Source organism: Neoarius graeffei, chromosome 13, assembly GCF_027579695.1.
Source record: "Neoarius graeffei isolate fNeoGra1 chromosome 13, fNeoGra1.pri, whole genome shotgun sequence".
NCBI classification, from domain to species: Eukaryota; Metazoa; Chordata; class Actinopteri; order Siluriformes; family Ariidae; genus Neoarius; species Neoarius graeffei.
The window spans coordinates 41,033,138-41,056,444 of NC_083581.1; the positions used below are offsets into that span (position 1 = coordinate 41,033,138).

Consider the following 23,307-nt stretch of genomic DNA (forward strand, 5'->3'; position numbering starts at 1 on the left):
TAACTATCTAGAGCTATCGAAGTAGACATTCAGCAATCTAAAACATCTAGCTATCTAAGTATACGGGCAGCATGGTGGTGTAGTGGTTAGCACTGTCGCCTCACAGCAAGAAGGTTCTGGGTTTGAGCCCAGCGGCTAGCGGGGGCCTTTCTATGTGGAGTTTACATGTTCTCCCCGTATCTGTGTGGGTTTCCTCCGGGTGCTCCGGTTTCCCCCACAGTTCAAAGACATGCAGGTTAGGTTAACGTGGGGCGGCCTTGGGCTGAAGTGCCCTTGAGCAAGGTACCGAACCCCTGACTGCTCGCTGTAGTGTGGCTGCCCACTGCTCTGGGTGTGTGTGCATGTGTTCACTGCTTCAGATGGGTTAAATGCAGAGGATAAATCTCACTGTGTTTGAAGTGTGCATGTGACAAATAAAGGTTTCTTCTTCTACAATAAACAACATAAATGACAAGATAAAGACAGGTGCGGGGGCGGCACGGTGGTGTAGTGGTTAGCGCTGTCGCCTCACAGCAAGAAGGTCCTGGGTTCGAGCCCCGGGGCCGGCGAGGGTCTTTCTGTGTGGAGTTTGCATGTTCTCCCCGTGTCCGCGTGGGTTTCCTCCGGGTGCTCCAGTTTCCCCCACAGTCCAAAGACATGCAGGTTAGGTTAACTGGTGACTCTAAATTGACCGTAGGTGTGAATGTGAGTGTGAATGGTTATCTGTGTCTATGTGTCAGCCCTGTGATGACCTGGCGACTTGTCCAGGGTGTACCCCGCCTTTCGCCCGTAGTCAGCTGGGATAGGCTCCAGCTTGCCTGCAACCCTGTAGAACAGGATAAAGCGGCTAGAGATAATGAGATGAGATATAGTTATTGGAACATGTCAGGTTTTCCAGGCGTCCTAAGAACGTTCTCACAACATTGCTGCAATATAGGAGGAATGTTTAACACTATTCTTTGTTTTGTGTCGGGGGAGGGGGGTTGAGAGAGAGAAAAAAAGAAATTCTAATCAATAAAAAAGTGCAAGCAAAAAAATTAGCACCAGTTACACTAAAACAGGTGTAAAGTGTGCATCTGATATATTCCTGTTAGGGTTCTGTTTGGCAAGAGTTGCCATAAAGATATATAAAGGTGGAGTGCTGTGGTAAAATTAGATAAGCCACAAATAACCCTCTTGTAACCCCAGCAGTAGTTGATACATGTGCGTATGTGCACACACAGGCTGAGCGGTACAAGCTGAGACTATGGAGCAAGGTAAGGTGAAATAGCTTGGCATTTTTATAGAGCTGATTTTATAACTGTACTAGTGCTTTGAAAAACCAGCAGAATGGACGCACTTCCATGAAAATCTCATACAATATGTGCTGAAGATGGATCTTCAGGTGAAATCAGTCCACCACAGAGGAGCTCCTCCAGTTTCATTTAAATATAACATCATGGAAATAAGTTTTTATCGTTCCATTTTTCTTGTAAGAGAAATATTGCAGAAGCTGCTTGATCAACATGTGAGTTCCATGACTGATGATAATTATTATAATTCAGTAGCTGATTTATAATGATTATATAAACTGATTATAATGATATAATAAACTGATATAATGATTATAAAGGCTTATACAAGGTGTTTCAAAAAAAATTGATATTATTTGAGATGTAAATATCCCAGAAACTACATAGTCTAGGCAGATGAAACTGAACAGGCTTAATGTTGAGCAATATAAGATTTATTCCTCAAAATTTGAATGAGAAATTCAAAGGTCTGTAGATTCCATGAATGATTTCACAAATTTTCAATATTTGCGAACCCGCTTGACTATCTCTTCCGATGCTGGTGGTCGTCCAGATCCTTTTGCCCTGTTGCACACACAGCCTTCCTCTTTGAACTTCTTGTGCTGTGTCCAAATCTGCATTGCAGTTGGTGCATTTTTAGAGAATTCTCTCAATAATGCACACTGCACAGTTTTGTTCGACTGTGTTCGAGCGTACTCTAACACACAAAATGTCTTTTCTTTTCCAGTGAATGGCATTTCTATACCTAAAAAGATAAAAACAAAAAACATAAAACATAAAAGTTTGATCTGTTTCCACACGTGCTGTTAAAATTTGAGGTCAATTGAACGAGAATTGGCAAAGTTATTAGATTGTGAAATGATATCAAATTTTTTTGAAACACCCTGTATAATGATTATAAATTTAATACATTTAAATGTATAAATAAATATAAATTATAATTAAATTATAATTGTAATTATAATATGATTTATATAATACATTTAAATTATAATTTGAATTTATAAAGGGGCGGCACGGTGGTGTAGTGGTTAGCACTGTCGCCTCACAGCAAGAAAGTTCTGGGTTTGAGCCCAGCGGCCGGTGAGGGCCTTTCTGTGTGGAGTTTGCATGTTCTCCCCGTGTCCGCGTGGGTTTCCTCCGGGTGCTCCGGTTTCCCCCACAGTCCAAAGACATGCAGGTTAGGTTAACTGGTGGCTCTAAATTGACCGTAGGTGTGAATGTGAGTGTGAATGGTTGTTTGTCTCTGTGTCAACCCTGTGTACCCCGCCTCTCACCTCTCGACCCTGTAGAACAGGATAAGCGTCTACAGATAATGGATGGATGGATGGATGGAATTTTTAAATTGTACATTGATTTATACATTGATAATGATTATAAAAGATTGCTATATTGATTGATATTGGGCAGCACGGTGGTGTAGTGGTTAGCACTGTCGCCTCACAACAAGAAGGTTCTGGGTTCGAGTCCAGTGGCCGACTGGGGCCTTTCTGTGTGGAGTTTGCATGTTCTCCCCGTGTCTGTGTGGGTTTCCTCCGGGTGCTCCGGTTTCCCCCACAGTCCAAAGACATGCAGGTTAGGCTAACATGGGGCGGCCTTAGGCTGAGGTGCCCTTGAGCAAGGCACCTTACCCCAGCTGCTCCCCAGGTGCTGTTAGCATGGCTGCCCACTGCTCTGGGTATGTGTGTGTGCATGTGTGTGTCCACTGCTTCAGATTGGTTACATGCAGAGAGGAATTTCACAAGTGTACGTGCGCTGAATAAAGTTGTTCTTGTTCTTATAATGATTATAATTCAGTAACCTTGTACATATGCAATAAAAAACTTTGAAAATGTCAATTTATTCAACTATTTAGTTGTTTGACTATTAAAAAACATCAAATTTGTACATGTTTAATTTACTTGACAGCGTGGTAGGACAGGACAGGCTTCAGTCTTATCCACAGAGGGCCAATGTTGCTGCAGGCTTTCATTCCAACCAGGCAGAAGTCTCACTTGGTTCCACTTGTTTAATCAGCTCACCTTGGTCTCCAATCTACTGTCGGGTGTGCCTCCTATCTGACTGAAATGAAAGCCTGTAGCCACACTGGCCCTTCATGCACTAATATACTTAGAATGTAAAAACACTGTTTGGACCAGGGGTGCTCCGGTTTCCCCCACAGTCCAAAGACATGCAGGTTAGGCTGCATGTCTAAATTGACCGTAGGTGTGAATGTGAGTGTGAATGGTTGTCTGTCTCTGAGTCAGCCCTGCGATGACCTGGCGACTTGTCCAGGGTGTACCCCGCCTCTCGCCCCATAGTCAGCTGGGATAGGCTCCAGCTTGCCTGCAACCCTGCACAGGACAAGTGGCTACAGATAATGGATGGATGTTTGGACCAGTTAAATTATTTGTATATAAAGTATGCTCATATGCAAATATGCTTGTATGTTTGTATGCAAGTATTCTAATATAAAACGGCATTACTTGTACCAAAAATGTTAAATCATTCCCCCCTCCATTTATTTCAATGCAGTGCACGTGTTTGCAACCTCGTAAGCATGTTTGCAAGTAGCATGTAAGTTTGTTGCGTTGCTATTAAGTATGTTAGTATGCTCAGTATGTGCAGACATTTTATTTGATTAGTAGATAAGGTTTTGTATGAAAATGCTAGAATAGTAACATGAAGGTGTAGTAGTATGATAGTAAGCAAATGTGCAAGTATGCTTGTATTTGAGTGTGCTAGAAACAGTATGGTATGTGAAACAAGCAAACTTTTGTACTTAAATAGTTTCGATTCAGTTTGTAAGTTTGTAAATTTGGAGGTATGATAATACAGTATGTTAGTACAGTATGTGAGTGTGCTGGGAGGCAAGGGCTAGCTCATTTCCATCTTCTTTGGCCCTCACAGTGCTCAAGATAGAGCGTGTTGATTTGGAGTGCACACTGAACAACTCTGAACATCACACAGAGCTGAATGGAGTGGACAGACTGATTGTGAGGAGAGGTCAACCATTTACCATCACCCTTTACTTACGAACTGGCTCCCACTTTCAACAAGGGCACAACATTAACCTCATCACCACTACAGGTACCTCACTCACTCTCTCTGCATTATTTAAAATGAAACTCTGCTAACTCTGCTGTATTAGCTTATGTTTATGTCATTTTTGGTGTGGTGTCGTTAAAAGACAGTGTGCAAAAGTCTTAGGCACCCTGTTTTTTTTTTTTTTCACACAGACTTTGTTGTTATAGACAAGGACGCGTTATCCTAATGGGCTTCATGGGCAGCTGCCCAGGGCCTCGGCCACTAGGGGGCCTCGGAGGTAGCGAGATCGAAAAATATGAAACCATATTTTCAGAAGTTTTGATCATATTGATCACATTTTTGATGCATTTCGCCGCCCGTAAGGAAGCCCACCTTGTCCCGTCACATAAATCACCCGTCATTGTCAATATGATCACTGTCCACCATGTCTTCACACGCTACGCCAGCTTGAGTTCAATGATTTAATTAATGACTTCGCTTTCCAGAAAAGTAGGAAAGTGCCCTTGTAAGTTGACCCATGGCTGTCAAACTGAATGCGCAAAGCTGTGTGCCACTGCTGTTTGGGACATTACGTACGTGAAAGGATGAAATGTTTCACATAGCCTAACATTTTGAGATTTATTTCTGAGAAGCAAGATATTTTTCTTCCTTTGTTATCGCTCTTTGTTTTCACAAGTTAAAATTCGCCTGGATTCCAAAATGAAAACGAACGGTTATATACCAAATGAATGTTCTTGTTCTGAATACTAAAGAAACTGTTGTAGGCCGAGGTTATGTTCTTGACATGTTGTTCCTTGACTCACTCATTCGAAGGCTTCTTGAGGCTAAACTTTAGTTAACCAGACCTGTTAACCATGATGTCTGATGGATTTTTTCACCATGCAATTGCCTATTTCACCATTGCTTTTTCTCGATTAAATAGGTGTTGATGGATATAAAGTTTTATCGTTCAATAGTATTTCTAATTGTGCCACTGTCATTATTTACGTTTCTGTATCTAGTTAGACAGGCACGTCTGAGGGGGTGAATTTGCTGAGCGCAGTTGACAACAGGCGGGGGTGGGGCCTCGGGGGTGTGTCTGCCCAGGGCCTCGGCAAGGGTTAACGCGGCCCTGGTTATAGATTTCTATTTTATGACTTCTACATTATCGAGTCAGTACAAAAAACATTTTAGAGTCCAGACATTCGTTTTCCAGCACAAAATTAAATGTTACAGGGAAAAAAATGTTTGTATCTAAGCAGCATATTACATAAAAGAGCACTTTTCAGATTAAAAAAAAAACCATAATGAAGGCTGCTGGGTTTTGGTGCAAAATTAAGACGCAAGCGCGACAAACAAAACCCCAAACAATACCAAAAAAATGCAACAAAATATGGAATAAAAGTTTTTGTTGGTAAGAATGTATCTTTTTTTTATTTTTCAAGAATTATTATTATTGTTATTATTATTATTATTATTATTATCACATTTTTCATAAATTGCTACTGTCATTTCGCCGGTGGGCGGCACGGTGGTGTAGTGGTTAGCGCTGTCGCCTCACAGCAAGAAGGTCCTGGGTTCGAGCCCTGGGGCCGGCGAGGGCCTTTCTGTGTGGAGTTTGCATGTTCTCCCCGTGTCCGCGTGGGTTTCCTCCGGGTGCTCCGGTTTCCCCCACAGTTCAAAGACATGCAGGTTAGGTTAACTGGTGACTCTAAATTGACCGTAGGTGTGAATGTGAGTGTGAATGGTTGTCTGTGTCTATGTGTCAGCCCTGTGATGACCTGGCGACTTGTCCAGGGTGTACCCCGCCTTTCGCCCGTAGTCAGCTGGGATAGGCTCCAGCTTGCCTGCGACCCTGTAGAAGGATAAAGCGGCTAGAGATAATGAGATGAGATGAGATTTCGCCGGTTTGTTTACGTTCTAAGCGGAAATTATTTTGTCGGATGTTTTGTATAAAGTTTTTATTTATCAGATTTGCAAAAAAACAAAAATAAAAATGCTCTGTTTCTCAAAATCCAGTGAATGTGGATAGAATAAAACAGTTTTCCCACTCAATTTTGTCGTATATGGCTTAAGCCATGGCTTCATCTCTAGTAGGGTTGATTACTGCAATGGCCTTTTCACAGGCCTGCCAAAAAAGACCATCAAACGACTTCAGGTGATTCAAAATGCAGCGGCGAGGGTTCTCACACGAACAAAAAGAACAGAGCACATTACTCCAATTCTAAGGTCCCTTCACTGGCTTCCAGTAAGCTACAGAATTGACTTTAAAGCATTGCTGCTGGTGTACAAATCTCTAAATGGTACAGGGCCCAATTACCTCTCTGATATGTTGCAGCGGCCTAACCCAATCAGATCTACCAGATCGCAGCAGAAAAATTTACTGGTAAAACCTGTTGTTAAAACAAAGTGTGGTGAAGCAGCTTTTAGCTACTATGCAGTACAGCTATGGAACCAACTGCCAGAGGACATTAAAAATGCTCCTGCTGTTGGCAGCTTCAAATCTAGACTAAAGACCAAGCTGTTTTCAGATGCTTTCTGCTAAATTATTAATATTGTCATCTTTACGTTTTAAACTTTCTTAACTTTTACAGTCTCTGCATGTTTTAAACTTTACTTAACTTTTATTCTATTTTATTCTGCTGTTTTTTTACTGAACTTTTACTTCATTTTATTATTTTATTTCTACTATTGTTTAATTCTTTTTTTTCTCTCTTCTTCCCCATTTATTTTATGTAATTTTATTCTCTATTGTTTACTGTTTTGCTTTTACTTCTGTAAATCACATTGAACTGCCACTGTGTATGAAATGTGCTATATAAATAAACTTGCCTTGCCTTAAAGCCATATCAAGACTTGGTGCGACGCACCTTGTCGGCTATCAGTGCATATATGACTCATTTTCGTGGAATAACTGTTAAATATATTGGACGGTATTAGTAATATAGCATTTGTCCACAACATCCTAGTATGCAAGTATGGAACCATGGTTGTATGAAATTGTGTAATACTTATAACAAAACTTACATTACATTTAACCAGTATTGTTTTGTTTTTTGTTTTTTTTTCCCCAGGCCCAGACCCCTCTGAGCTTGCAGACACTGCTGTCAAATTTGGGCTCACTAAAATTATATCCAAAGTTCAGTGGAGTTTTACAGCAGTATTAGCATCTGAGAGCAGTGTATCACTCACTATTAGCTCTCCCCCTAATGCCCCCATCGGGCTGTACCAACTCACCCTTGAGCAGGTCAGCAAGGAAGCAACAGAAGTCAGTTTGGGCCAGTTTGTGCTGCTCTTTAACCCCTGGTGCAAGAGTAAGATATCATGGTTGCTTTATTGGAACTATTTATCATAAAGGGTCTTGCATTTTATATGCTTTGGTTTGGTAAAATGGTTTATAAGCCTGCCCCAGACATAAAATTAACATTAAGTTGGTGGAACAACAATGTAACTCTCTCTTTATGGACTGTAACAGGAGATTCTGTGTATTTGGCAAGTGAGGCTGAGAGACAGGAATATGTCCTGTCTCAAGATGGACTGATCTACTATGGAAAGGCCAAGCACATCAAAGTACTCCCGTGGACTTTTGGACAGGTACTGAGAAGTGTACTTAACTGTTTTTTACCTATTGTACCTATCGTTTTAGATTTTCCAAGTAACACTGCCATTATAAGGCAAATAAGGCTGATGTAGAAAGATCCACATATATCAAAACATGCAAACAGTTGCCATAACCAAAAACTTTAGAGTTGCCAGTTTATTAAATACAGATCTCAACTCGATTGAGCACCTACTGGAGAGTTTAGACAGCACTCACTGTCACCATCAGAGCACAAACTGATGTAATAGCATTTGAAAAAAGGTGTTCATCCCTCCAGTAGAGTTCCAGACCAAGGTACAATGAAGCTGTTCTGGTGGCTTGTGGTGCCTCAGCTCTTACTTAAGATGCTTATATTGGATTTTCCTTTAATTTGCTAACTATGTGTATGGTTTTTGTGGCTACTGCCTCATATAGAGGCGTTAGCCACTATGTCATCGTGCTGTAAGAATGGAAGAGTGTAACAATCGCGCACTGCACATGCTCATACACATGTTCCGATTAAAATGGCCAGGGAGTGTATAGTACAATTCGGTTCACCATTCGAGATAAATGAACTAGACTAAAGAAATTCCTCCAAGCCGGTGTGCAGGACTAATCAACAGTTACCGGAAACGTTTAATTGCAGTTATTCATACATGTCAACCTATACGGAATGTCCGTATTTTATACGGCTTTGATTCAATAAACGTAGTATACGGGCGTACAAATAAAGTTATACGGAGTCTTTAAAAAAACTTCAAGATTTATTTAGAGCTATAATCAATTCCCACGATGCTAAAAGAGTGCATAACATTTACAAACGTACTGTACACCACAGAAAGCACAAACAGCCAGTAAAGAGTCTTATGAAATCGCACGTTATCTTGTGGTAGCGAGACTTCATTCCACTTTTGATCATGCGCACACCACATTGCTAGAATCCCGCCAACCGGGAAGTAACATTTTGTTTGAAATGCATATTTCCACCTGAGCGACTTTCAATAGCGACTGAAAAGATTCTGAATGGGCACTCTGGCAAGATCAACACAGACACTTGCTGTGACATGCAGCCTAGTGAGGTATTGGTGCAGACTGCTAAAAAAAAAGCTGTCATGGAGTACAATTCAGAACATTAGAGTGACACTTTGTGTTTTTGTCGAACATTGGAACTTTGTATTCATTCTGAAGGTTTATTGTTATTAATATTGAATAAAAAGTAACTTGGATATATCATTGTTAATTATCATTCAAATTTTAGGTAAATTATTTTAATTTGCATCTTATACGGATTTTATAAGGGAAATACGGATTTTGGAGGTTGGTTATACAGGTTTGATTGACCAAAGGTTGATATGTATGGTTATTGCTGCACAAGGGAGTCACACCAGATACTGAAAGCAAAGGTTCACCTACTTTTGCCACTCACAGATATGTAATATTGGATCATTTTCCTCAATAAATAAATGAACAAGTATAATATTTTTGTCTCATTTGTTTAACTGGGTTCTCTTTATCTACTTTTAGTACTTGTGTGAAAATCTGATGAGGTTTTAGGTCATATTTATGCAGAAATATAGAAAATTCTAAAGGGTTCACAAACTTTCAAGCACCACTGTATATTTACTGTATGGACATGGTATCTGAAAATAATTTTATTCATAAGCAGTAGCCACATGTACCCATAGGGTATCTATTTTTGCAATGGGCAACATGAATCTAAGAAGCTATCCTGTTTGATGTGAATAGTAGGCTACCAGCTGGTGTTGGAAGTGTGAGGATACCCAAAGAAGAATGTCTGAACAAGAAATATCATTCCTTGATGGCTACAGTTTACCTGCACTCTGATTGATACTTTCAGCTTGGTAATGTCTCAAGGCACTGCTGAATTAGGAAGTGGTTCCAGGAATATGCTCAGTCCCCAGATCTCCAATCCCCTTGACCATCTTTGGGATGTAAGGTTTAATTCATTCCGAGGTAAATTTGTGCTGTTATAGAAGCCAAAAGAGGCCAAACACACAACTAGATAGATGTATCTAATAAAATGGCAACTCGGTATAATACAGATGGAAACAAGCTGGATTTGGCATGCCAGCTGAGACACAGCTTACCCATTGTATCAGTCAGCCCAAAAGACTTCATTATATCAGTGTCATTATATCATTATATCAAATGGAACTTGGTATTATCTTGAACATCTCAGCACTCATTAGCTCAATATTAAAGAGTTCAAGACCTGGTTGACAGAAAACCTTCTTCAACATGAATACCAAAACATCATGTAACGTACTGTCAATGTGTAGTTTGAGCCTGGTATTCTGGACATCTGTCTGAGAGTTTTGGATGAAAACCCAAAACATTTGGAACACCCAGCACAGGACTGTTCAAAGAGGAGAAGCCCTGTCTATGTGACCCGAGTCATCAGTGCCATGGTGAGCAGCAACCAGCCAATCAAACATCACCTGAAATCTTAATTTATAGTTGAGATTATAGGGGAAGTTTAAACCCTGGAATTGTGAGGCCAGTTCATGTTCCTGATACATTTATTATTAATAATGGATTATCATATTAAATGCCATATCACTCTCTGCCTGGATCAGATAAACAGCAACGATGATAATGGTGTTGTAGTGGGGAACTGGTCAGGAGCTTATGAGGGTGGAGTCAAACCCACTACATGGAGGGGCAGTGGTGCCATTTTACACCAGTGGAACAAACTCAACTGCACAGGAGTGCGATATGGCCAGTGCTGGGTGTATGCTGCTGTGGCATGCTCAGGTAATTAAAAAAAACTTCAGTAAATGCACCAGTATATCAACCTTAGCCCTAACACAGGAGCAAGCCATGATTTGGAGATAAATATCCTTCTTGGTGAAACATCTTGTTGTGTGCAGTGTCCAGGGCGCTGGGCATCCCCTGCCGAGCGGTAACCAACTATGAATCAGCTCACGACACAAACAGCAACCTGCTTATTGAACGCTATCACAGTGTGGCTGATGGGGATTTAAGTGATGACTCCATATGGTGAGAGTTTGACAGTTTTCAAAGATTAAACAAAGCTTTGCTTTTTTTCTTTTATTATACCATGTTGTCTTCTAATCTTTTGGCAGCATATTAAACTAATGTTTGCTGAAATTCAGGATATTTCAACTCAGCGTCTCATGCTTGCATCATCTGTGCAGGAACTTCCATGTATGGGTGGAGAGTTGGATGACCCGTCCCGACCTTAAGCTTGGCTATGAGGGTTGGCAGGCCAATGATCCTACACCACAGGAAACAAGTGATGGTAGACATTCTTAGTTTAATCAGATTTATGAACATTAATTCATCTTAAAGGATATACGCAGAACCTTTATTTTTAAATAAATTCTGAGTGGATAGTATCTCCATCCTTGACTCTTGTATGCTGCATAAATGGGAATAAAAAAATATATTTTTGAGAGTTAAAATTGACCACAAAGTTGGCATTCGAGCTGCCCCACTGAGCCGGCCAGCCCTGAGTGTGTGACATCACAGCGGGAACCGGTTTTAAGGCCGAGGCCTTTGACAGCTATAGACCAAAGTCATATAAATAAAAATTTATGGTGAAAGTGAGAAATACCGTTACCGACTTGTTCAACTAAGACTGATTTGACTTCATTGATTGTGGGTTGACTCTCATTAAAACAGGATGGGTGTTATAACTTATGCAACATACATGTACATGCATGCATTTTCACTGATAAAACATAAAAGGCTAATTAAATACTCAGATGAACTGAGACAATCACATTCTGAAGCAAATTAAATAATCTTATACCGGTAACTTAAACACACAATACAAGTTACATGTATTAATCTAAATGCAGGTAAACAAATGAGAGTCGTGTCTTAACCATCTGTGTTCTCGCTTCTTGAAGGCCGATCTTGTGGCTGATTTGTTTTGAAACAATCTGACTTTCAGTTGTTCGTTCAGTTCTCTGCTCATTCACTTCTTCCACGTAAGGGCGAGATATTGCTGCTGAGGTGAGCATATCCAGCGGAGAAATCAGACGGCTGGTCCACTCATTCTCCATTTTCTCCAAACTGAGTACTCCGCCATTACTGCTTGGCTCAGGCAATTACTAAAACCCAGGACGGGATGTCACCGGTTTTAGCAACAATCGCGGGGAGGTCACTGCCCAAGCGATAATATGTCCCGTTCCATCCTGGGTTTTAGCAACAACCCTCAGCTCACATTCTGGTACCCCTTTTCCACCAAATCAGTTCCAGGGCTGGTTCGGGGCCAGTGCTTAGTTTGGAACCGGGTTTTCTGTTTCCACTGACAAAGAACTGGCTCTGGGCCAGAAAAACCGGTTCCAGGGTAGCACCAGCTCTTTGCTGGGCTAGAGGAAAGAACTGCTTATGTCAGCGGGGGGGCGGAGTTGTGAAGACCAACAACAATAGCAAGACCGCGAGGGCACCATTTTTAAATAAGCGACGAGATATCATGGATGCAGTAAAGCAGCAGTCATCCATTATTGTTGTTGTTGTTGCTGCTGCTGCTTCTTCTTCTTCTCCGTGTTGTTGTTGCTTTGATGTTCGCACCAAGGTTTATGCAAACGCAGCGACGTAACTGATGTATACAGTGACGTAATGACGTGGCTCCCCTTAGCACCCCAAGCTATGGAAAAGCAAACTGGTTCTTGGAGTTGTGAACCACCACCAGCCCTGGAACCGATTTGGTGGAAAAGGGGTATGGGAGAACTGGTGCAACTGAACTTACTTTCCTTTTCTTGTAGTTTTATTTAATTGTTGGTACTGGACTCTCTTTCAATACGGGCTTATAGCCAATGCTCCTCAACAGATCAGAGGTCTCGTACGAGTCTTCAGTAAAATGTGCAGAGCAGAGGAGAGACCACTTCGTAGGCGCCCAATGTGCCCGTGAACTTCTCACAAAATGCATCCAAATCTTTGCAGTTTGAACATTCTTGAGCCATGAATGCAACGTAAATCCACCTTCTGTCGTGTTGCTGCACCGGCCAGCAACACATTTACGTGGCATGGCAATAAATTAGCTCAAAATGGAGGCTCAGAGTTGCAGTTAGCTCTGTGTTTTAGTATAGCAGAAATGGCGATGAGACCGATAGACTTCCTGCTGTGACATCACGGATGTCAAGGTCATTCACTCAAACCGCTACCTATATAAATCACTTTGATCATAAAAATTACTATATTTGATTTATTGTTAACACTTAAAACTATTCCTGTGCCATTCTTGAGGTCTCAAGGCATTTATAAACAAAAAGTGGGGCCATGGTTCTGCGTATATGCTTTAAGGAGTGGATATGAAGCCTATACTATTCCAAGAACATTTGGCTTGAGGCCAAAATGCACCCTCTATGGGACAGCAGTTCATCATAGAGCATCATACCCACATATGTTCTTACATTAACCAATACCTAGGAGCAATTTAGAAATCCACCTAAGGCCCTGGTCATGCTATTGGTTCCAATTATGTTGCACAAGGGGTAAAATTGAAAAATCCTTGTATGTGCCCAGTACTATACTCTTTGGTTTCCTGATACCCTAAAGTTAACAAATCACAGGGAGCGAGAGCTTAATGGGACCTAGTGCACATTATCCAGGCATCTGAATGAAGCAACAAGAAGGCTCTTCTGCTTCAAATAAGATGGTGGTGTAAACTCAATGTTTCTTAAATTCACTTTACCTAGGCTTGTCAATGATCCAAGCACAGTAAACACTTTCTTTGTGGCAAAACTTGAAATTTTCAGCAGAATCGGAACACCGGTTATAGAGGCAATTGAAATATCCTATGTGACATGAATGTTTAAGAAAAATAGTCAAATGAACTGTGGCCAAATGGCACATCTTAAAATTCTTAGTGTTTCAGAAGTCTGTGTATTACACCCATATATGTTAGACTCCGCCTTCTCAGAGAGCATTTTGAATGACTCCAGTTCTTACCTGCTGGGACGCACCAGCTTACTAGAAATAACTTATAGTTGTTTACAGAAAATGTCACATACGGAACCATGGGTTTGCATTGCATCTGGTGAGACTGATATTCAACATGCAGCTTGAATCTTACTACACATTTAAACTATCAACTGTTAGTAGTCCAACCAACAAAAAATTTCGAGGCTATGCCAAACAGGCAAAAGATATCTGGTCCTATATCTGCATGCAACATGGCATATGGCCAAACAGGAGGCTTTGGGTGACTGTGGTCACCTGGAAATATCTCATCTCATTATCTCTAGCTGCTTTATCCTGTCCTACAGGGTCGCGGGCAAGCTGGAGTCTATCCCAGCTGACTATGGGCGAGAGGCGGGGTACACCCTGGACAAGTCGCCAGGTCATCACAGGGCTGACACATAGACACAGACAACCATTCACACTCACATTCACACCTACGGTCAATTTAGAGCCACCAATTAGCCTAACCTGCATGTCTCTGGACTGTGGGGAAACCGGAGCACCCGGAGGAAACCCACGCGGACAACATGCAAACTCCGCACAGAAAGGCCCTCGCCGGCCACAGGGCTCGAACCTGGACCTTCTTGCTGTGAGGCGACAGTGCTAACCACTACACCACTGTGCCGCCACCTGGAAATATCTCATCTCATTATCTGTAGCGGCGGCACGGTGGTGTAGTGGTTAGCGCTGTCGCCTCACAGCAAGAAGGTCCTGGGTTCGAGCCCCGGGGCCGGCGAGGGCCTTTCTGTGTGGAGTTTGCATGTTCTCCCCGTGTCCGCGTGGGTTTCCTCCGGGTGCTCCGGTTTCCCCCACAGTCCAAAGACATGCAGGTTAGGTTAACTGGTGACTTTAAATTGACCGTAGGTGTGAATGTGAGTGTGAATGGTTGTCTGTGTCTATGTGTCAGCGCTGTGATGACCTGGCGACTTGTCCAGGGTGTACCCCGCCTTTCGCCCGTAGTCAGCTGGGATAGGCTCCAGCTTGCCTGCGACCCTGTAGAAGGATAAAGCGGCTAGAGATAATGAGATGAGATGAGATTATCTGTAGCTGCTTTATCCTGTTCTACAGGGTCGCAGGCAAGCTGGAGCTTATCCCAGCTGACTACTGGCAAAAGGCGGGGTACACCCTGGACAAGTCGCCAGGTCATCACAGGGCTGACACATAGACACAGACAACCATTCACACTCACATTCACACCTACGGTCAATTTAGAACCACCAATTAGCCTAACCTGCATGTCTTTGGACTGTGGGGGAAACCGGAGCACCCAGAGGAAACCCACGCGGACAACATGCAAACTCCGCACAGAAAGGCCCTCACCGGCCACAGGGCTCAAACCTGGACCTTCTTGCTGTGAGGCGACAGCACTAACCACTACACCACTGTGCCGCCACCTGGAAATATCTCATCTCATTATCTGTAGCCACTTTATCCTGTTCTACAGGGTCGCAGGCAAGCTGGAGCCTATCCCAGCTGACTACTGGCAAAAGGCGGGGTACACCCTGGATAAGTCGCCAGGTCATCACAGGGCTGACACATAGACACAGACAACCATTCACATTCACGGTCAATTTAGAGTCACCAGTTAACCTAAACTGCATGTCTTTGGACTGTGGGGGAAACCGGAGCACCCGGAGGAAACCCACGGAGAGAACATGCAAACTCCACACAGAAAGGCCCTCGCCGGCCACGGGGCTCGAACCCGGACCTTCTTGCTGTGAGGCGACAGCACTAACCACTACACCACCGTGCCGCCACCTGGAAATATATCAGAAAAAAATCATTATGCTACCCAAGCTAGTGCTATATGAACACTATTAGGACATGTTATACTTTTGGTGATAAATATCTAACATGATCTAATAGGAGGGCGGCACGGTGGTGTAGTGGTTAGCGCTGTCGCCTCACAGCAAGAAGGTCCTGGGTTCGAGCCCTGGGGCCGGCGAGGGCCTTTCTGTGTGGAGTTTGCATGTTCTCCCCGTGTCCGCGTGGGTTTCCTCCGGGTGCTCCGGTTTCCCCCACAGTCCAAAGACATGCAGGTTAGGTTAACTGGTGACTCTAAATTGACCGTAGGTGTGAATGTGAGTGTGAATGGTTGTCTGTGTCTATGTGTCAGCCCTGTGATGACCTGGCGACTTGTCCAGGGTGTACCCCGCCTTTCGCCCGTAGTCAGCTGGGATAGGCTCCAGCTTGCCTGCGACCCTGTAGAAGGATAAAGCGGCTAGAGATAATGAGATGAGATGAGATCTAATAGGAGCTTAGAGTGGGACCAATAGTGTGACCAGGGCCCTAACTGAACTGGATTACCTGGAGGTGTGAGGCAGCAACACTACCTGCTCTACCACAGTGACATGCTGTCTATGATATTAATAACAATATTTAATAAAAATAATTAGAAGATAAATAAGATATGGTGGGAGCACAGTGGTGTAGTGGTTAGCACTGTCGCCTCACAGCAAGAAGGTTCCGGGTTCGAGCCCAGTGGCTGGCGAGGGCCTTTCTGTGCGGAGTTTGCATGTTCTCCCCATGTCTGCTTGGGTTTCCTCCGGGTGCTCCGGTTTCCCCCACAGTCCAAAGACATGCAGGTTGGTTAACTGGTGGCTCTAAATTGACCGTAGGTGTGAATGTGAGTGTGAATGGTTGTTTGTCTCTATGTATCAGCCCTGCAGTGATCTGCTGACTTGTCCAGGGTGTACCCCGCCTCGTGCCCATATTCAGCTGGGATAGGCTCCAGCTTGCCCGTGACCCTGCACAGGATAAGCGGCTAGGGATAAGATATGAATATACTGTATAAACTTGTCTCCAGCATCATCTATTCATAAGGACACTCTTTTCCATTCTAAATCTTATGCAGTGTGCACAGTTTGGTTCCTTTTCTCTTTGTTCGATCAGGCGTGTTCTGCTGTGGTCCGGTCCCTGTGAGAGCAGTGAAGGAAGGTGACCTGAGTGCAAAGTATGATGCTCCATTTGTTTACGCTGAAGTGAATGCAGATGTGGTGGATTACCTCATCCTGAGTAATGACAAAGTGGTAAAAGTAGGAGGATCAACTACTCGAGTGGGCCAGTGCATCAGCACCAAGGCAGTTGGCTCAGATGAGAGAGAGGACATCACACACCTCTACAAATACCCTGAAGGTAAGGCGGATATGCTAGAGTGCATATTTCAGTGGACATGGAAATGATTTTTAAATTCCAGGACTTCCAGACTACCACTATTGAGCCTTGGGCCAGTAAACAAGACCCATAAAACCTTAACTAGATAACTGGATTGGATTTTTTCCTTATTTGTGAGTCACTTTGAAGCAACATGACTGCCAGATAAAGACACAAAAGTGAAAGTGGAATTACACAGAAGCGTCTGCAGAAGATGATAAACATAGATCCTTTCCAGGTTCTGAAGAGGAGAGGCAGGTGTTTGAGAAGGCCAACCACATAAACCGGCTAATCCAGAATGAGGAAGAGCCTGGCCTGTATGTGAAGATCAAACTGAACCCCGATATGATGCTGGGTTCAGACTTTGATGTATATGCACAGGTTACAAACAACACAGACACCCAGAAGAACTGCCGTTTGATGTTTTATGCCCAGGCTGTGTCATATAATGGCAGACGTGGGGAGACATGTGGCTGGGCTGAGCTCAGTGAGATAAACCTGGCCCCAATGAAAGGTAAGCGTGGACTGTTTCCCCCTGTCTAGTAACTGGCTAGAGAAAAGTTGATTGGCGGATTCAATAAATGCAAGCAATAGCCACAGTATTATATAATTACCTTTATAAAAGAATCATTCCAAAGGCATCTCCCTTAGTAGCCAGATCCTTTGGTTGTAGCTTGTATCTCATTATTCATATCCTCAAATTCCCATATTGCATTTCAGGAAGTAAAGCAAGACTTCGCCTACAATATTCAAAATATGGAAAAGCCATAACTCAAGACAGGATGATCAAACTGGTTGCTCTGCTTACCGACTTAAAGACCAAGGAGTTCCAGAGAGAAACAAAGACCATAGTACTGGAAAGCCCTTCCATTATCATTAAGGTTTGGACAACACATTATTTCCAGGTCTGAAAGTAACAAAACCAAAGGATGTTTCCTAAATCGGAGCCAGAGAGACAGGTGTACCTCATTAACTGGTAGCTCAATGTATACACTGAGGTTTGTCAGGAGAAATTAATAATGTGAATCTGATTCCTCTGTAGGTTCTTGGAGATCCTAAAGTAGGCCAGCCTGTTTTGGTTAATGTATCTATGCAGAACCCTCTGCCTGAATTATTGGAACACTGCATCTTCTCTTTACATGGAGCCAACCTGACAGACGGCACGGCCATCGCTAAAGAGTCAGTTGATACACATCAATGTGAATGCGTAGACGTGAACAACTCTGTCGTTTTTTAGAATGTAGTACTTTATAATTTTAATAGCATTACTTGAAATGGAAATGGTTCAGTAATATACTACAAACTCCAGTGCTGCAATTAGTAGATTAGTAAATTGGCACAACAGGTCATAATATTGAAGCCCATGAGCTCTAGCCAAGCAAAATTTCAGCTAGTTTTTGGGAAAAAAGAAAATGCACACAATTTTTTCAAGGCTAATTGCTCTTTTGTAGTGTTGTCAATTCCCTTTATTGTCTTATAAACGCATGCCACTCTGTTTTTCCCCCCCATCAGTGTTGGGAAAGTTGGCCCTAAGGACCTCGCCACTGCCAAGCTTGAGTTCACACCCATGGTTTCAGGAAAACGGAAACTAGTGATAGACTTCTCATCTGATAAACTAAGCGACATCCACGGACACACTAACATAACTATTGAAGAATAAATGATAATCACATCAAAAGTAATAAAAGAATAAACCAAGTTGATCAGTATTCACTCAGTGCAATGGGACAGACAGAGGAGTTTATACTTCGCAGTGTCTTGGTAACATGAGAATCAATGTTATTTTTATCCTTTTAATGTCAAGAGAAAAAAAAGAAAGGTTGGTGAGCAATGACTGTTCAAATCTGTTATAATGTAAGTGAGAGCAGAAACTAATTCCTTAGAGAAGTCTGATATGTTTTGTTAATAAATGTTTACAAAAAACACCCAACTAGCCAACAATAGACTTTCCTCCATAGCTTATTGGTAAACATATGAAGTTATCTCCTTTTCTCATCACTCGCTGCTTCAGTCGATTTACTATTTTATTTAACTTTGAAACACAGGATACTGCAATTTCTTTGCAGAAAAAGGTCCACTGACTACATTATACTCTCACTGTAATCAAAAGCCAATTCTCCTGCTGAAAACATTTAAGATCCTGAAGCTTGTGGCCAGAAAAGTTTACAAAGTTTATCAGATGCTCTGTGGGTATTATTTGGATGGTGGTCCATTCTCTTTTCTGCAGTTATCAAACACCTCAATATCATTGTGAAATAATAAAAAAAAATTCTAATAAAATCTTTGCTGTGGTCAAAAACTTATAGCGATAAGGGGGAGAGGATGAATAAGATGCTATAAAAATCACTGTGAATTCAATACTGGCACACATGATAATTGTGGTCACATGCAAATAACTCTGAAGCTGTCAAATTCACCAGCTGATTGTATTCAGTGTTCACTCAAAATGATTGAGTTAATTAAATCCTATTTTCTAGGCTACGAAGAAATACAAAACAATAGTGAGGATCCAGCTTTTTTTTTTTTTTTTTACAGTGTATAACTCAACTGCAATACTGAGGCTAAAAGATGTAGTCAGGTATTTTGAAGAACATTAAGTTAAGCTGCCAGGTTTAAAACCCAAATCATGCCTCAAAACACCTAGATGTAACAGAGGCTTTGCACCATCACGTGACCCCATAGCAACGGTAACTACGCTGTCATGACAGGAGGCAGCTTGTAGTGCTTCATTCAGGCGAGTTACTTGTTACTGATCGATATGGGAATGTTTTGCTGCGTTTTTGGATGTGCCAATCGTTTTGAACGAAACAAAGAGATTGGATTTTTTTAATTTACCAAAAGTAATTCATCATCAGGGGGAAAAAATACAGAGATTTCTAAATGTACACTACCGTTCAAAAGTTTGGGGTCACCCAGACAATTTTGTTTTTTCCATGAAAAGTCACACTTTTATTTACCACCATAAGTTGTAAAATGAATAGAAAATATAGTCAAGACATTTTTCTGGCCATTTTGAGCATTTAATCGACCCCACAAATGTGATGCTCCAGAAACTCAATCTGCTCAAAGGAAGGTCAGTTTTATAGCTTCTCTAAAGAGCTCAACTGTTTTCAGCTGTGCTAACATGATTGTACAAGGGTTTTCTAATCATCCATCAGCCTTCTGAGGCAATGAGCAAACACATTGTACCATTAGAACACTGGAGTGATAGTTGCTGGAAATGGGCCTCTATACACCTATGGAGATATTGCACCAAAAACCAGACATTTGCAGCTAGAATAGTCATTTACCACATTAGCAATGTATAGAGTGTATTTCTGATTAGTTTAAAGTGATCTTCATTGAAAAGAACAGTGCTTTTCTTTCAAAAATAAGGAAATTTCAAAGTGACCCCAAACTTTTGAACGGTAGTGTAGAAGGGAAAAATGGCTCGCTAACATTCAGCAGGACTCGGTGTCGAACAAAGAGGTCAAAAACCCTATGGTATGCTCACTTCATTTCCATGAATGTAAGAATTAAAAAAAAAAATTTATTTCACAACTGCAGCAAGGTGCTCATTCTTATACAATAACGTGAACATGTGCGTTAGAGACAAAGTGCAGTACCATGCTCAAGCTCATGTTCACCTCACTGCACTTTGTATGTTTACGAGCCATTTTTTCCCTTCTATGTTTAGAAGTCTCTCTAGTTTTTCCCCCTGATGATGAATTACTTTTGGTAAATTAAAAAATACGATGTCTTTGTTTTGTTCAAAATGATTTACACATCCAAAAATGCAGCAAAACCTTCCCATGCTGATCAATAACAACTAAATTGTCTGAATGAAGCACTACAAGCATGCCTCTTGTCATGGTGGCATAGTTACTGTTGCTATCGGGGTCACGATCCAGCAGGTAACAGAACTGGGGTGGGTTTCCCAAAAGCATCGTAGCACAAAGGTCATTGTTAAATGGTAGCGCGAGTAGCACAATGAACACTCTCTCTCCTAGTTAAGCTGCTCTTAGCATTAAGAGGCTTTAGGGAAACCCACCCGAGTGTTCTGATTGGCTGAATGTTGGTGGGCCACATCATTAGATTTTTCTCTCGTTTATTCAGTTTGTGATGCCTCATATTTTATTGACAGCATGGCAGCAATATTATGATAAAAGAAAATTGATATTGTGATAAATTATGCAATCTGTACATTTCTGCGAGATATCAAGGCCATCCTTGGTATTTTTTTTTAATAAATTATAAACTCTGACTGGAAGGAACTAATTAGATGTTACAATTTTGTACTGAATCTTAAACATTTTTAAATGTTCACTTTTTTTGTACAGAATATTGCATTTACACTACCGTTCAAAAGTTTGGGGTCACCCAGACAATTTTGTGTTTTCCATGAAAAGTCACACTTTTATTTACCACCATAAGTTGTAAAATGAATAGAAAATATAGTCAAGACATTTTTCTGGTCATTTTGAGCATTTAATCGACCCCACAAATGTGATGCTCCAGAAACTCAATCTGCTCAAAGGAAGGTCAGTTTTATAGCTTCTCTAAAGAGCTAAACTGTTTTCAGCTGTGCTAACATGATTGTACAAGGGTTTTCTAATCATCCATTAGCCTTCTGAGGCAATGAGCAAACACATTGTACCATTAGAACACTGGAGTGAGAGTTGCTGGAAATGGGCCTCTATACACCTATGGAGATATTGCACCAAAAACCAGACATTTGCAGCTAGAATAGTCATTTACCACATTAGCAATGTATAGAGTGGATTTCTGATTAGTTTAAAGTGATCTACATTGAAAAGAACAGTGCTTTTCTTTCAAAAATAAGGACATTTCAAAGTGACCCCAAACTTTTGAACGGTAGTGTATATGTTATTAGAAATGCAACACTATTGTTGTGCTACATGTATTTGTCATATCACCCACCCTTTATGGCTAGCTGTGCAACAGTTACAGAAGGTGCTCTAACTTTAAAAGACTGCACCTTGTAATGTTCTTCCTTCCTCCTAAGCCATGAGTCCAGCTGCAGCGGACACCTATGAGCACAAAAAGGAAAAACTGAAGAGACAAAGAAGCGTCTGTTGATGTCAGCTTTCATGACTGCTGTAATTGTAAGGCTATTTTTTAATAGAGGAAAATATTTGTGAGGTTTTCTGAGATTCAAATGCAAAAACAGTGCAAACGAGGTACTTGTGTATGCAGTTGGAACATAATTATCACCTGGGGGGGGGGGGGGGGGGATAAAAATAACAGACACTTTCTTTAGTTAAGACCTGCTGTTAATATTTTCTCTGAGCTAATCGTTCATTATCAGCTCAAATTCTGAAAAAGTACTGATTTCTGATGAGCCACTTCGAGCACATTTTTTCAGGAATATACTATGAAATGTACCTGCCTTTAGAAAAAGAAAAACCAGCAAACAGTAGATACACTTGTTCACATGAATATCAACCACAGTGTGAAGTCAGTAGCGCATACTAGGACAATATGAGCAGAAATATCATCATCTTTTCTACTCTCACCACAAAAGACTTTTCTTGTCGGGGACGAATGATTTATTTATTTTTTTTGGTAACGTACATTAAAGACAAAATATAGTTCAACAGAGCTTCTTTCAGGGAGAAAAAAAAAAGTTATGATATTTGGTGTCATTTGAAGGCCAATGTTGCTCATGGAGGTCAAGGTCATTCAAAATCTTCTCTCATAAATACACACCAAAATCAATGTATGGAATATTCAGTAGAGAAATATACTGCATTATCAGCCACATCATTTCTAGCTTTTAAGTACAATTCTATCTTCATACTTCGGAAGGTGGAGTCCAGGCAGGAAAATTATATTTAAATAACATTGGCTGGCATTGAGTGGTATATCAGATATATTCCATTCAGCTAGCATGATATTGAACGAGTCAAAGACAAGTTCAATATCATGCTAGCTGAATGGAATATATCTGATAGATCATGAAAAAAACCCGCCATTATTATTATACATACGCACTCTCTTCATAAGTGTCCTGCAAAAGTATTCATCCCCCTTGGTGTTTGTCCTGTTTTGTTGCATTACAAGCTGGAATTAAAATGGATTTTTGGAGGGTTAGCAGCATTTGATTTACACAACATGCCTACCACGTTAAAGGTGCAAATTGTTGTTTTATTGTGACACAAACAACAATTAAGATGAAAAAAGAAATCTTTTTGGTTTTTCATTGAGAACGTTTACAAATTTTCTGTAAAGGAGAATCTTGTATGAATTAGATTTTTTGCCGAACAATTACTATTACTTTAAGAACTTTAAGTTTCGTATGTACTAGCAAGAAATGGTAGTCTATGTCACCATGTAGCCAAT

The 23,307-nt window shown here is 41.3% G+C and overlaps 2 protein-coding genes across 2 annotated transcripts in view; one reads left to right on the forward strand and one right to left on the reverse strand.

Moving 5' to 3' along the window:
• The first annotated feature begins 1,178 nt into the window (after positions 1–1,178).
• Positions 1,179–18,883, forward strand: tgm2a (transglutaminase 2, C polypeptide A). Its single transcript, XM_060937731.1, has 13 exons — positions 1,179–1,235; positions 4,161–4,340; positions 7,352–7,591; positions 7,753–7,871; positions 10,158–10,286; positions 10,455–10,632; positions 10,749–10,878; positions 11,037–11,140; positions 16,705–16,947; positions 17,204–17,479; positions 17,686–17,846; positions 18,008–18,144; positions 18,478–18,883. Exons 1-13 carry the CDS (start codon positions 1,226–1,228, stop codon positions 18,623–18,625), a joined length of 2,055 nt encoding a protein of 684 aa, XP_060793714.1. The 5' UTR covers positions 1,179–1,225; the 3' UTR covers positions 18,626–18,883.
• rprd1b (regulation of nuclear pre-mRNA domain containing 1B) overlaps positions 10,955–23,307 on the reverse strand; it is a 52,643-nt gene continuing 40,290 nt past the window's right edge. The window contains exons 8-9 of the mRNA XM_060937735.1: positions 21,944–21,995; positions 10,955–11,116 (exon numbers count right to left, since the gene is read on the reverse strand). Coding sequence (XP_060793718.1) covers positions 21,966–21,995 — 30 coding nt within the window. The 3' untranslated portion in view covers positions 10,955–11,116; positions 21,944–21,965. The remainder of the gene's footprint in view (positions 11,117–21,943; positions 21,996–23,307) is intronic.